Below are 15960 nucleotides of genomic sequence, written 5' to 3' on the forward strand. Positions count from 1 at the left end.
TTTAGATTGCACCGCGTAACCCAACAACCTGTTAACCAACGACGGCGAAAAATCAAAAGTGAAGTAAGAGTGCGCTCCACCGCAATCTATGCAATCAGAGTTCGACAAGTTGACAAGCTTATCCAATCTTGGGGTTGTTTGAGGTTATCCAAAAATGGTAGAATCCTATGTCCAAGTTTTCTTCAGGCGCTGGACATTTTCGGTAAATTTTTTGATGGGTTTACACTGGTTTCCTAACAGATACGTTACATAGACCAAACAGTTTGGAAACCAATGCCTTACCAACGCACTGGTGTACTGCTGTGACCGATGATCAGCAGGCAGAACCTAGGTGTTAAGTTTTGTTGTTGAAGCTGGGTTTGCTTTGAAACTTAAGAACAGAGACAACTACTTGTCACTGTAACACGTGTTTCTGAGTTTTGAAAGCTTATTTACTAGGATATCCGCAGCATGTTGTAGTCGGTCGATGTGCATCCGTTCTTTGAGAGAGGAAATGACGACCGTACTCATAATTCGGTTCATTCTGGTTTGACAAACTAGAACTGTGTACAGTGGTTTGGGTCGCCGCAGCTTTTTGAAGCGGATAGTTTGGGGTAAATGAGGTGCAGAGACAAAGGCGGACATACATAATGGGGTAATGATTAAGAGCAGGAGAATAAGGACGACGGCGCAAGTGTTTGCTTGACAGTTTTGTTGGTAAGCACCTCCAACTATTGGTGTGATGTATTTCTGGTCCGTTATAGTGTCACCACTATTCTCAACTCAGCCGGTCAAGTATACGGAAGGCTGAGGAAAATTAAACTTGGACGCGGACCCCCACCAAAGTAGTTCTAACTATGGCCTAATTGATTCTAGGAAAAATGGCGTTAGGGTGCGAGAAAGCATGATAGTTAGCACTGATAACTCAAGTTATTTTGGTGGTAAGCGGGCTCGGACTTACTTACCACCGATGAGCATGTTGGTGTTCCCAAAATTTTTAACCTTTCAAATTTGGGAGCCAGTTGTACCTTCGAGTAAGCTCTTTAATCCAGGTATCAAAATTGGACACAATTGGTTGGATATCCCAGGGGTTACATAGGAAATCTGGGGTAGTTCTGATTATTTCGCCTAACAGGGACAAATTGGGATAGAGTTAGCTTAGTTTGAGGACATTTTCAATGCAGCCGTGTATAAACGTACGATAGGTACCTGCATTACAAGCAGATGTGACCGAACTGAATGGAGTTAGCAACTCCCAAAAGGCACCTACTCTTAGAGGGCTTCGCTCACGATCGTCTTCGTCAGCTTTAGCACCTTTTTGGTGGCTAGCTGCCATGCCACACGCGGGCTGGGATACTGCCAGGTTTCCCAAGTCTAGACAGAGGAAGTCGAGAGGCAGTGATCGAGTTCGAACCACAGACTTTTCGGTCAGTAAATTCGCGCTCTAACCACTTGGTCCATCTCTCCCCTGCGATCGTTTCACTTAGTGCTACTATGCAATCGGGGCAAAATAATGCATGTTTATTGCTACTGTCCTAAGTTTAATTTTCTATTGATTAGATTTATCTTGAGCGACATTCATTATCCGACAGTATGGCTTCAGCGGAATTGCTAGTTTATCAACTTCGACGGCAAAGATCGATCGACAGTTTCGCATCGTTGTGTTTCCACACACAGCCTTTACTTGGATCAGATCTTTTTTGTATGTTTTGAGGAACATTCCCTGTGACTAAAAGCAGCTGTTTTCAGTGTAAGCATTTTCCCGGAAGGCATGATTTCGCCACATTCTACGGAGGAATATGTTGCGTCATAACACTTGCAGAATGATATTGTCCTAAGTTCACGAGCTTATTAGCAGCATTTGAATTGTTCGCAAACCAGAGGTGGAGTATTCGATGAACATCTTTCGAGCACATTCGGACGACGTGATATTCACTCTGCACGGGGTTCCAAACTCGTTCTAGAATGATTTCCTGTCAGCATGCCACAAATTTTTTTTGGCAAAATAAGCTAGTTTTATATGGAATTATTCTGGGGACATACGATTCTTATACTGCGACGGCATATAGGTCTGTCTCGCTTGCCTGTTTACCGTTTAAGTAAGAACGTTCATGGTATTCTCCCTCTGTTCGAAGAATTGAACACGACGCATTGTTAGCGTGTTCTGTAGTGTGATTTCGGTCGAGCTCAGTGACAAGGTCGGTTTTGTACTGGAATCCTGCCTGTGACCGTACCAAAAGTCCAATGTATTCATGGTGGGACTGGATTATTATGTTGCTCCATTCTCCCCAAGATGGATCCAAAGCAACGATGTAATTTGAAACTACATGCATTGATGCGAATTGGGATGAATGTGCTCGATATAGAGACCAAACTACTGGGTTAATATGACCGAAATCTGTATAATGGAGACTGTTCACCATAGGAGGAAAAATCCTGACCGTACAGGCTTGTATTTCATCTGTACGAGGAGCGAGTGACGTTTAAATTTTTTGAGTCACGTGGGGGTACGTTGCTTTCGCAACCATCACTGGCTTGTAACTACTCTAATCCCCCTTATAACGTCTGTGGCTAACTTAATATGGTGAGGTGAACATCATAAAAGAGAGGTTCAACTGGTTTCCAAGTGCGTTTCCCGTCAAAATCAAGATGGTATGTAGATAAGGGTATAAGTCCAATTTGAGGTTTCGTTTCATCAACAAAGAAACCAGTCTCTAACGAAGGCGTCTAGCGAAGAAGAGCGATTGGTGTTCGCTACTGACGGACGCCGATACTCAGTGGCTTTCGTAAATTTTCTGCAACAAGCCGATAACTTCTCAGCGATAACTTATTTGGTTACTAAACGCTGACGTGTATATGGAGATATGAGTTACCGACGTGACAACGATGAGCCGACGTATAAAGTTGATTTATTCGTTTAGCTACTTAAATGCCGGGAGTAGGTCATGTACTGTAGCGGTCGCCTCGCAAACCATGGGGTTTCCCCGTTTTCACAAAGTACATTTTAGATTGCACCGCGTAACCCAACAACCTGTTAACCAACGACGGCGAAAAATCAAAAGTGAAGTATGAGTGCGCTCCACCGCAATCTATGCAATCAGAGTTCGACAAGTTGACAAGCTTATGCAATCTTGGGGTTGTTTCAAGATATCCAAAAATGGTAGGATCCTATGTCCAAGTTTTCTTCAGACGCTGAAAATTCCCGGGAAATTTCTGGTTTCATGACAGGTAAGTTACACAGACCAAAAAGTTTGGAAACCAATGAACACGCAGGCAAATGGGAAGGGTTGCTGTTTCAATCGTGCATGCATTTCACTATATCGCGAGAGCGTATTCCCCTGACCTGCTGTAGTATGCAGCACACGGAAATTACTCAAAATCGTCGAGAAATGGCTTGGGTTTTTATTACTGTTACTGAATTTATTGTTAGTATTGTTGCTAATGCGTTATTCGTATTTGCGAATGAAAACAAGGAGAATCAAACTTCATAAGAACTCGATAAGTTTGAGTGTCACTTGTTCAGAAGCGTGTTAGTTTACTCATGGCTCGTCTCAAACAACAAACAGCAACACTAGAAAAGGCATACTTCAGGTTATTTCAGCTTCCGTTTTATTTTGTCTTCTTACTTTTACCCGCAACTAACGCAAATATTTTTACCGGCGTGTGTATATCTATATATGTAAAATTAATACGGACTTGAAGGCCTCTATTATTAAAGGGTGAGCGGGCGCATTCCGTTGGTTGATGTTCGATATTATGTCAAGAGGTACCTATCTTGTCCAAGCAGGAAAAATGTTAATTGAAGTAAGACAGGAATGGTGTAATAATTAGGATCACACTATACCACACGTCCACGGTCGGCATTTTTTATAAGGAAGATGATGCACAAACCGAGCTACAGTTACACAGGTTGATGGCGGCAGGTGTAACGTTTGTTGCTCCATACAAGCTTCGAGTGTAGCCAAAGTATCATCAGGAAATGTGCCCCAAACTTAGTATGCTATAGAAGGAAACCGGACGTTTAAACCATCAGTCAGGTTTTACAAGTCGTTGTAGGAAGGTCAGAATCTTCTATCGAACACGTGGTCTACAGTGGTACTCACCTCATTTCACGTGAAGTCTGAACGTATCGTGGTACGGCAGGGTTCCCACCCACTCGGTGACTCCTTCGTCCCGTATCCCTCCTTTGTTATTTGCATGCGAGTTATGTTACCGGTGGGCGCATACTGTGCAAGATAGTAAGTCGACGGTTAACAAGAAATTATTGCTACTTTTCGGATGTTACAGCGTTTGAACATCTTGAGCCCGTAAACAGTGTTGGGCTTCGTGCGTTTACAGTGTACGCGGTGTGTTTTGTACGAACACATAAGGCTGTTGTTACATGCACACATAATACAATTGGTTGCTTTCTCGAAGTGGACCATTTTATTTCACCGGTAGGCTCTTGCAATACCCACACACTTCTACCCACCATACGTTAGACGCGCATAACAACCAAGTCTGGATATTCAGGAAACAAGAACAACTATAGTAAGCACGGATATCAAGTGATTCAAGCATAATTCAAGATGAGCTGAACCAAGATTGAATGCTCCCTCGGTCGGTGTCATCAAATCCGGGGATTCTATCCCCAGCCTTCCCTCCTGGTTGCTAATAAACAGATTAAATCGTGGGGGAAATATGCACCTCACAAATGACGCTTCACTGTTAGTCAATTTTGTGAACACACTAGGAAGCCAGGTTGGAGAGCGTTCACCCATGCGTTCGAGTGAACATGCGGTCAGTGGAGCCGGTCGCATGGCAGGACAATAGGGATCTGCAGAATAAGGAACTTCGTGCTGTTAACATAGCTGTGAGAATGTGAGACGGTTGGTAGCTTCCAGATGTGATCACCTGCACCCATATTTGAATCAGTCGCACGTTGATTCGAAAATGATAATCACGTCATGAAGCTATTTTTATTCTGACAGCGACGTGCACACCTGATGCAGGAGGCCTTTCCTACCCAAACGGTTAATTACTTTTCACCCTAAGTAGAGTGGATACGGTAACATAGTTGAGTGATTTTTCGGTCAATTTTCAATTGAAATCTCGTGCTGACCAAGAAAACAATCTATGGTAAAGGTAGAGAATTAATGTGCAGCTATTTCATTTTTGTTGACAATCAGAAACAGTGCGCACCAGACGAAACTCAGAATTTCGAACCCGCGACCTTCCGGTCAGCGGTCGAACAATAAACCGTTCGGTCAGGGGCGGCTGAACCGAGGTGTGACTGACCCTTTATTTATTCATTTAAACAAATCATATATAGGGTACTTCGGGCCCCGTTGGCGTTACCGCTTTAGGTTACAGGACACCGCACGGAGACAAGACATAGCATGTATCAACCAGTTACAGACATACTCCATTCTCCATTTGAGTAGAAAAGGCTCTTCTTGACTTGACTAGTATTATCGGTCAGCCAGATATAATAGACCTTCTTCAGAATGAGAATGACGGACAGTCATGCAGATCGGCCTCCTTCGGTAGACACACTTCGCACCCTCATGCTGTAGGAACAGATTACTCGTAACAAACTGATATATTCCAATTTCTCGGTGGAATTCAATAAAAGGAACCATACTGCACAGTTTCAACTTCCAACAGTTCCATTATATGGGCTCAAAGGAACCAAAATTTTCTCTTCCTGGTCTTGGACGATTTGCCCTCACTGTTAGAGGTATAGGTTTATGATGTTATTGGTGTCCGTGAAAGATTCATTACAGGCACAGGACCCTTTGGAATTCTGTGTTTATCGTAGATGCTTCTCATGTAATATTTCATCTCAGTGACCGCTTTCCGAACTAAAATAGATGGAAAATTTTCGACAGAAACCACTCCCATAGCCAACCTAATTAATAAGCGAGCTTCCCACTTGTAACAGAATAAAGCGCATTGATTCCCAATAACACACGTTCGTAATTTCGCTTGATTTTATGATAGCTGTTCTATGCGCCTTGACCTTTCCCCCACGGTGCCCTACCTCTAGAGCTCCAGTTGCGTGTACGTCGCACGGATCTGAACCTTCAGGGCAGGGATCACACCGTCACCCGTATCCAGTAGCCACTGCAGAGGTGACCGCACACTTGAATGCGATTGTGTCATATTACAACCTGTTCCGTTTGCGCAGTATAGTATGATCAGAAAACAGCTCGTGCCGGCGCACAGTGGTCTGTTTTCAGAGGCTGGAATTGCCAATTGGTAAGTGTTTACGTGGCGCACACATGCATATATCAAGAACATCATCTACAATTGTTGCTGTCACATTTAGTTTGAACCGTTTCACTATTGCACCGGACATAGTTGAGTAAGGTCAGATAGACAGGATGTTTGACAGGGAATGATAGAGCGGGATCAAAGTGACTGCATGGGTAGTTGGATTACAAATACCTTAGCCGTTAATTGGAGTCATATATTGACAAACCGCGAATAACAGAGGTTCATTAAGGTGCAGATTCTTTGAACAACTGTATTAATTGCGTCGCAACGGTTTACCACTCCTGTGGTACGCGCAAGATTTAACCCCACCATAAACGAATAAATTTTGGGAGTTGTGAGCTATCGTTACCACTTGGTACCACGTGTTCCGATACTGTCCCTCAAGGTGTGGTCTCGGTGTCCACTTGCTCCGGCCTTTGCGGTAAAACGATATTAAGGAGAGAGTGGCTTAGAGGACAAATCAGGTTTTGGAGGTAGAACCTGGAATATGCGCACACGCCACTGGTATGATGTTTACACACCCGTCTTCAGTGGTACTTCTAGCATGGCGTTTGTAATTAGGAATTGCACTTTCACACCGAGTCGTAATGAAGACTAGTTTCATGTTCCACAAGAAAGCAAGGCGAAGGTCGTTCAGATCGATGAAGAAGACAACTCAGTTCTAGCTACCTAAAGCTGGTTGGGAGCCAACGAAACGTGATTATCAGATAGCATGAAGAGGACCTCAGAACCTTGTGGGATTATGCGGTGAAAGGGATATGAGTATTTCTACACTGTAGGACGGCCGGTTGGTTTCCGATTTTCTACGGTTGAACTAGATGCAGGTATCGAATTAAAAACGTTTTTGCTAATGAATGTATTGTGGACGAAAGTGATATTTGGAACAGTATTACCAATCAGTATGTGACATTATACCTTTAGAGAAGCCTGTTGGAACGGGCCGAATAAAAATGCGGTAAGTGTGCACGAGTGGTGTCGCAGTTATAGCTACCATGGGGACGGAACCACAAATCCAACCAAGGCAAACGCTTGACCCCTAAGGAGACGTGCCCCCATGACGATTACGCTAAGATGAACGTGGTTTTTATAGAGGATAAGCACATTTGGAAACCACACTTCCATTTTTTACCGCCTTGTGCAAACATTGGTAACAAGCTGCTCAATCCCAGACAACGAGCTAAACTGAATTTGTGGAAGTTTCATAACACTCTGAAGGTTTTTTGAGAATACAACGGAGAAAACCTCTCAGACTATTCTGAACGTCAGAGAAATCTTGAAACACTGTTCACAGGTCACATACCGGCGCACTAGCTGGTCACGAACTTGAATGGTCGAGTGACTCCTACGTCAAACAGTTACCTGATCGATAATACTAGTGGCCAAAAATGTACCTGGCACGGAAGAGGGCTCATCATCAGCTTATTCTTTCTCGTAGCAGCATCTAAAAAGCTCGCGGTCTTTGATCGACTCACGGTGCTGGTTGCAGAAACTTCCTTTAGTTGGTCAAAATGGCGTCACTTTATTGTGATTGGCTCTGTTCTGATCCCCATACAGAGCTTCAATGTCACTGACACAGGTGTGGCGCGCGTAGGACAATTAAATAATCTTGCCGTCAGTAGTATTTCTAGGTGACTATTCCTTGACGGTAAATGCTTGGAAGTGATAGCGTGGATGCTGTTTCTTCATAAAGTGAACTGACAACGATTTTTTGACTTTCCGGGAAGAGGCTTCCGTTTAAAGGTTTACTACAGTCTGGGTGATCGTTGACTACTTCGAATCCACCGTAACTTGATAAGATCGGCGTTCCCAAAAAGACAAGTTACGCTGCATTAATTTCAAACTCAAGGACACTTCGCAGCCTGAAGGACTGTCAATAGGAATAACTAAGATGAACCAGCTATATTAATCTAAGCGGACCAGCGAGGTTGAGTTCGGTCAGTTTTCACCTGCTTGTCGAGCATGGTAACTGGTTTGCAGTTTTCCTCATCAATCAGTCATCACGTTGAAGAGGTTGGATGCGGTTAGACGTACTATATGAATGCACGCAGAGGGCAGTAAAGGTCCAATCAACCGCCCACTGATGATACCTTCTTTTGTAGTGAAGATGCGTTCGAAAACCAATGCCGAACTCAGCGAACTGTTAAACAATGAACGGACAAGCGTATTTTTTCGATCAGACAATCTATAGCTGCCTACACTAGCCAGAGTAAACCATCAAGCACCAGACGATCGTCCCAAGTAAAGGGCCATTGTGACTCCGAATGCGTTCACGTGAACTACCAATTAATGGATTGTTGACACCATGGGTCATACCCCCCGTGCACCGGCAAATCAGAGGCAAAACTCAAATATAAAGCGGACCGATATCGAGCTACCCCTGCTGGAGTTTTATGGAAGCCTTTTATGATATGCAGAATTTCCACGCGATGAAATAACAGCAAAATCGTTACACACGGCGGAATATTGATTGTATGCGGGAAAATAAAGGCATAATCACAATACTGCACAGTTGAACAAGATACACAAGTAAGAAAGAAAAAATTCGTTTGACTGATCGGAATATAGATAGATTGGAGGTTCAGGTGCGTGCATTGGGAAATCCGATTCGATTGGGATTATCAAGTTCGGACTGGTTTCCGATATTCAATCCTCGCAACTTTGTGCTCATCATCTACGAGAGTATAGACGTAGAGCTGAATAACGCCTTCTTGGATGTCCAGAAGAACGAATGAAGGCTGAGGATCTCTGCCATCAGATGAATGGGTAAATAAAAGAAGCACTCTGATCACAAACGCATAAATGAATCAGTGGGAATAAGTCATTACAAGAACATTTGGCGTTATACTGCTACCGTAACAGTCAGTATGAAGCCAGTGATCCTGGCAAACAGAATTACCATGACCGTGATATAACGCGGTAAAGTACCCATCTCAACATGGAAAACAGCAAGACGTTTTCTCGTGAGGGAGCGTTAGTGAAGAACCATGTCGAAGGTTCTACTCAGAGGTGGTGAAATTTCTGGTCAACGGGTTAATATTTCAAACAACTTTGAAAATGTGTGATGAACTACTTCGCCTTAGTTGAGGTGGGTGATCCAAAAATTCCTTGCTGTTGCACATCTCCGACTGACATATCGCACTGGTCGTCAGTTGGTGTTATGTAGGTCATCAGGAATCAGTATTTATGTGTGAACAAGGTGAACAATTGTATTCATTTGGAATCCGATAAATACCCAGTTATCACGCGTTGTTCTATGAATTGCCGTCAAGCAAGCTCGAGATAGCTCAGCGGTTAAGGCGCGAACTTACTGATCGGGGGGTTTGTGGTACGAACCCAACTTTTGCATCCCGACTACTCCCATCTAGGTTTGGGCAATCTCATAGTATCCCAGCCCTCGTGCTTCCTTCGGGTAGCACGGCGGCTAGGCATCGAGAGGGTATTGCAACTATGATATGCTCCGGTGTTATGTTCGTAGATTAAGTTAAATTATTTTCCAAGCAAAGTCAAGCCCGTCAGATGAGCGCCCACCGGTGTGATGGTATGGTAAAACGTCAGTACCTAAGACAGCAATCTCCTCATTTCATCTAGTAGCGCTTCACCTTGAAAAGAATCTGCTCGTTTGGGGGGACTAAAGATTGTCCCCCTTCGGTTCTCGGGAGAGTACAAACCCGTCTCTTCGATGGTGTTTCCCTATGGAGTACTGCCTTTGTCTGACCAAATAGTCGATGCATTGACCATGGTTATGGCACCGAGCTACATATGGGGCCAAAGACAACCTATCTATCCAGGAAGTCTTGGAAGTCCAAAATACCAGCTGAAATATATACGGACGTGAAATCTACTCGCTGTCAGTGTTAACCACACGAGAGGCCAACTCGGGCGTTTAGTTGTTACAACATTCGTCAGTGTGTCAAGAGGTTCAGTTAACTTTTAATGGTCATCAACACCACCTAGAGCCTACGCAAAAGCATGGTACGGAAGATGTCCATTAAACTTTCGTAAGTCATGCCTTCACCGTCAACATGAAATCTAGATAAGTTGGTGCTATGAGACTCCAATTTCTATTGTGTAAATGTGTGCGACGTCACCCATCGCGAACAGTACCGCGTGACAGGGAGGGAGAGTAAACTGTCAATATGAATATAGAGTGGTCAGATTCCGATATTGTGGTGTAAACAGAGGAAACCACACTATCTACCAGTGGAGAATTCCGAGTACACTAGTACCAGGGATAGAATTATTCGATAAACACTGAGGCATCCTTGAAAAGCTTCAACGAAAAACTCGCTTCCTCCAGAAGATAAATTCTTAAGGTATGCACAAGACGTGCTCCTGTCATTAGGTGACCACCGGTGTGAACCAAATAAGCGTCATCATTATCACCAACATTACAAGAATAAGGGAACACGTTGCCACATATGTCCGGGTCCACAGTGTTCACTAAAGATTAATCTAGCTAACATGAGGAACTCTACAGGCGTCATGATGGTAACTCCAGTATAGGTCGATGAGTTCTAGAGTTAGACATATCGTCGCACCACAATAAGTTCAAGCTTCTGGTGGAAATATCACGCTTAGAACCCCCCCCAGTCAATAACGGTTACCAGATCCTCATAAACGGGCAGGTGTGAAGCACATGAGTAAGGAAAGCCCAATATCCTATTTTCTATGTGGTGCTAACAGACTGCCAACAGGCTGAATGAAACCTCCAAATACAACGATGAGGTGGTGATTGAACTAACCGTGTACCTGCCAAATAAGAATAACACGCAGTATTGTATGAACAACAATTGGGTCTGATGATATCCGGATCCACTTGATTAGTTCCCATTTTCTACGGCTAAAAGGAAAACAGCGGAAACATCACGCTAAAACCCCCCCCCCCAGTCAATAACGGTTACCAGATCCTCATAAACGGGCAGGTGTGAAGCACATGAGTAAGGAAAGCCCAATATCCTATTTTCTATGTGGTGCTAACAGACTGCCAACAGGCTGAATGAAACCTCCAAATACAACGATGAGGTGGTGATTGAACTAACCGTGTACCTGCCAAATAAGAATAACACGCAGTATTGTATGAACAACAATTGGGTCTGATGATATCCGGATCCACTTGATTAGTTCCCATTTTCTACGGCTAAAAGGAAAACAGCTTCACGGGGGGGGGGGGTAGTGGTAGGCAGTTTCCTCACAGTCCGCACTGAAACTCGAAGGCATGGTTAGTGATTGAATTTACCACTTAAAGTATGGAATGCGTTTGTGGAAAAGAGTGACAGTAAGCATAACAGACGCCATTTTTCAAACGAATTTTTCAATAAAGCCAAAAACTCACTTTAACAATGGAGTAAATGCACCGGTTGCCGAACCAGGGTTAATAAAAAAACGACCGCCATACTCGTAGGCCTCGAATTGGTGAGTATGCCCCGAGATGAGGATGTCCACATCCAGCTGTCTCTGAAGCATCGCCAGTCGTTGCTGATCACCCCAGGGCACTATTTGGTAACCATTGATCAAGCCAATTTTGAAATTGCCCACACTAAGAACTTTGGTGTGAGGGAAGTCCAAACCCTAGAGATGATCGACATCGTAAGATCAAATTTTCGTTAACCCACCTCATCATATTCACCTTTGACTACATGTACATCGCCGCATATAAGCTTCAGGTAGTCATACATACATTTTGTGGTTAGGTTCCCCGTACACAGAATGTGTTGTATCTTCCCAGGAGCCAGCAGGTTTTTAAACGCCGGATGAATGGAATGTTTCCTGTCAGGGATGTGGAAATCACCTATTACGAGCACAAGCTAACGAAGTGAACGGGGAAAAAGCAATACCTACTTACCATGCTTCCAAGGTTTTGGGAAGGATATTTGATCAGATCTAAAAGGGCGCACGAAAGGTCTAAAACAAAAGGGGAAGAAATCCGCACTCAGGTCACATTAGGAAGAGGATGGGATGCCAAATCCGTTTTTTCAAAAGATCCTCTAAAAGTAAACTGCGTAGCGAAAGGTATTCTAGTGCAGATTGAATCAGAGGTTCCTGTCCCTTCTTCATAATTTCACCACGCGGCAGGATACTTCAAATCAGCGGCATTGTGCTTTCTTGAGTGCAAACCCAACACTGACGGTCAATGCAGACAAGAGTATCAGTCTGCCTACACTAGAGAGCACACCAACTTGGCTATTCGGTTCCCACACCTCCAAACTGTCCCGGTAGCACGAAAATATCGAGAAGAGATGGCTCAAACAATTCCGAAGTGAACATCAAATGTTCTTAAAGGAAATGATGGGCAGTTAATAAGGCAACTAAACCAGCACCTTGAAACATCGTTTCGGACAGATAGCGCATTTCCTCACAGCCTGGTAATCATGACGCACGTAACTATATATAGTGCTTCGGGTCGCCGTAGCTTATGAAGGGGGAAGTGTGGGATGGAAGGGACATACAGAAGAAACGAATCGCTGGTTGAAGATTAAGAACGACAACAAATCGACAATAGCGCTGCTGATTGCCTGGCACCGCTAGTCCGATGAGTATATCCAAACACTGAGGTTAATGATCTCTGGCACAGAACGTACCAGAGCACCTAAGGCCTATTGTTGTCTTATTTACACTGTTTCCTCGTGATATCCTGTGATCGGAACCTGCATCAGCAGTATTTAAGAGGCATTGTTTGAAAGAAAGCATGCTTCTTTTATGTCCAGCCGTCACGAAGAGACTGGACCTTAACGTCAAGAGAAAGTGAGCTTGCGAGTAACCGTGAAGTATGATGGACACAGAAAGTCGGTAACGCCCGAAGATTATTTCAGTTGATACGTGTGACCGGTCCCCGGAAACCACCTGTGAGTAAAGCCATCAAGAATCAGAATGGAACGAACATTTCGAACAAAGAACGCCTCGATCGGTGGACTGAATACTTCGAACAGCTGTCGTGGCCACCAGCTGGCACTCATCTAGAGCCCAGAGGTGAGGTGGAACCCTGGACGATGAACGTGGAACCACTTACGGCCTGGGCGGTTTACGACTGCATACGTTCTCTCAAGCGCCACCGAGCTCCTGGTCCGGATGATCTCTCACCCACACTGTTCAAAGACGGGGGTGAAGTCCCCGGTCAGCGTTTGTCCGATCTGTTTGCTTGCATTTGGGAGGAAAGGTCTGTCCCAAACAACTGGGGAGAGCCGGTGATAGTGCCCATTTTCAAAAAAGGGGCACGCAGTGGGTGTGGTAACTACAGGGGATCAGCTTGACCCCTTCATCAGTCCTAAGTGCTGGGCCTACAAGGAGAGAGTTATTAATGGAGTGGGGAGAGGGGGAAGAAAAAGTATTTGAAGGAGAAAGAAGGGAGGCGTCAGCAGTAGCCTGTTTTCGCTTACCCGCCCTGCTGTATGCAGCAAGTAAGGCGACCCGGCTGATGTCACCACGCGACGGCCGATGTGGCATGAATTTATTTGTGTATGTGCATTTCATGGTTGTACGTGGGCTGGGATACTGCCAGGGCGCCCACACCTAGACAGGAGGACGATTAGGGTCCTCATCCAAAGCCTTTGGCTCAAAAGCCTAACCGCAAGGCAGCGGTTTTTGGCGGGAAATGCAAATGCATTACCATTTCTACGGAACAAGTCGCCACATGTTCCAACCCCCAACCTGGAGGGCCAAGAGACTGTGTTCGTCAGACCCCTAACCATTGACCAACCTGGTATGAGAGACTCTGTGAGTGTCGCGGGACACTCTCAAGTATAGCTCAATGAATCGCTGAGGTACGCAAACCGTCACACCACGGTAAGGTCCAGTCTCTTCGTGGCGTCATTGAAGGCGATAGCTTTGATGCGTGAGCACTCTTTACTGCGTGATTGGGTAATTTCCTCCATTGTCATTAACCACTGATGATTTGAGTCCCGAGGTCCCCATCCAGGAAGGCGGCAGTTGCCCACCCGACTAAGTTTTCTGGTTAGTGTTTTCGTACTTCGTTGCCCGCTTATACACTGTCCAAAACTTGGTCGCTTCCGTTCAACACCGGGCCGGGAGAAAAGAGCTCTGTGAGAAGGACGATCTTCTGGCATGAGGAATACATGCCGCAACCAGCGCAACCTATGAAGCGTGAGAGTTCCTTCTTTCTAAGACCATGTGAAGTACCTCAGCACTACTAAGCCAATGTTCCCACCAGACCAGATCAATGCTTCGGAGACACCGATGGTCCAAAACTGACATCTTCCGTACATCCTCTGCGCGTATGGGCCACGTCTCTGATCCATAAGGCAGTATGGATCGCACCACTGCAGTGTAAACTCTTCCACTGACAGGCAAGCTCGCGTCACGTCGGAGATCAGTAAAAGCTGCCCTGGTCTTTTCGATCTCCAGCCAGTCCACCGCAACTTATACCGCTGTCTAGGTAAACAAAAATTTATCTCCACTTCGATTGACTCACCTGAAAGCATGGAGTGTGGATTTGATCCCACTCAGTCTCGTAGCAGCACTTTGCAATTAGCAGCTGTGAAGCGCATGCTAAACCGTGTGGCAGAGTCATTTAGGTGATTTAAAATCGTTTGGATTTGGGGAGGATCTGAACCAAGGAGAGGAATATCGTCTGCATACTCAATGTCTGTGGGGGAACGTCCCGGGAGCATTTCGACTCCCGAGGTTTCAGAGGCAGGCAGAAAAATTTCAAGCAGCATATCAACAACAAAGTTAAAGAGGAGGGATGAAAGAGAAGAGCCTTGTGTTACACCACTGGACGTGTTCGACTCAAGCGAGAGCATCTCGTATACTCGTACGCGCCCACGGGAGTTCGCATACAATGTCCTCACAGGGAAATTAAATTTGGAAGGGACAGCTTTGATCGCCAGACAGCCGAAAGTTGCTGACGATCGACAGAATCAAAGGCAGCGTTCAAATCCTGGAAAAACAACCAACGTAGGACGTCTGAAGTAGAGGCGCTGTCGAAGGATTTGTCTCAAGGTAAAGATACGGTTGATGCATCCTCAACCAGGGCGAAAGCTAGCTTGATTCTCACGAATCTATCTCTCTCCATAGTCCACCAACCTGCCCAAAATAATGCCGGAGAGAAACTCAGATGCGTGGGATACCAGGCTGATACCATGATGATTTCCACATGACGTTCTTACTCTTTTTTTGAAAACCAGTATGACGGTCGAGGAGCTCCATTGAGCTGGTATTCTGTTTCCGTTCCAAATCTTCTGCAGCATGTTTGTTAGAATGTTCACCAGGACCTCGCCACCTTCTCTGAATAGCACGGGGTGTAGACCATCCGGGCCAGGTACCTTGATGCCCTTCAAGATTAAAATCTCACGCTGGATTTCACTTGCTGATGGTGGGTTGGTGCCACCACTCCATTCTGATCCGCTTGGTTCTTCTAGCGGTTGTTGGAGGATACCAGGCGAACTGTTCTTGGAAATGCTCAGCTCACCGTTGAAGATGGCGACTGAGGAAGTGAATTGCTATCCAGTCTTTCTCGCATATTGTCTAATTGACATCTGCCTTGTTTTGACCCATTGATCAAATCAGTTAAAACCGGGCGCAGCGGTTTCCTGCAGCGAAAGCCTTCTCCATCTCCTGGGCCTTCGAAATTCCACCCGGTTCTCTGTCATTCTTTAAGCCCCTGATTACCCGGTGTTCGAGGGATCTGTGTGCACCACCATAGTCGCTAGTTGCTAGTATGGCCTTTCTTGTAGCAATAAGATCTGATCTCGAAGATTCCACTGTTTA

At 45.0% G+C, this 15960-nt stretch overlaps 1 protein-coding gene across 1 annotated transcript in view; it reads right to left on the reverse strand.

Moving 5' to 3' along the window:
- The window catches only part of T265_09155 (hypothetical protein), a gene marked incomplete at both ends in the record, with an annotated part of 30197 nt that overhangs the window by 5297 nt on the left and 8940 nt on the right, over nt 1-15960 (reverse strand). The window contains 3 exons of the mRNA XM_009175161.1: nt 11570-11805; nt 11850-12041; nt 12080-12138. Of these exons, the coding sequence (XP_009173425.1) occupies nt 11570-11805; nt 11850-12041; nt 12080-12138 (487 nt within the window). The remainder of the gene's footprint in view (nt 1-11569; nt 11806-11849; nt 12042-12079; nt 12139-15960) is intronic.

Source organism: Opisthorchis viverrini (genome assembly GCF_000715545.1).
Source record: "Opisthorchis viverrini unplaced genomic scaffold opera_v5_262, whole genome shotgun sequence".
In the NCBI taxonomy this organism is placed as follows: domain Eukaryota; kingdom Metazoa; phylum Platyhelminthes; class Trematoda; order Opisthorchiida; family Opisthorchiidae; genus Opisthorchis; species Opisthorchis viverrini.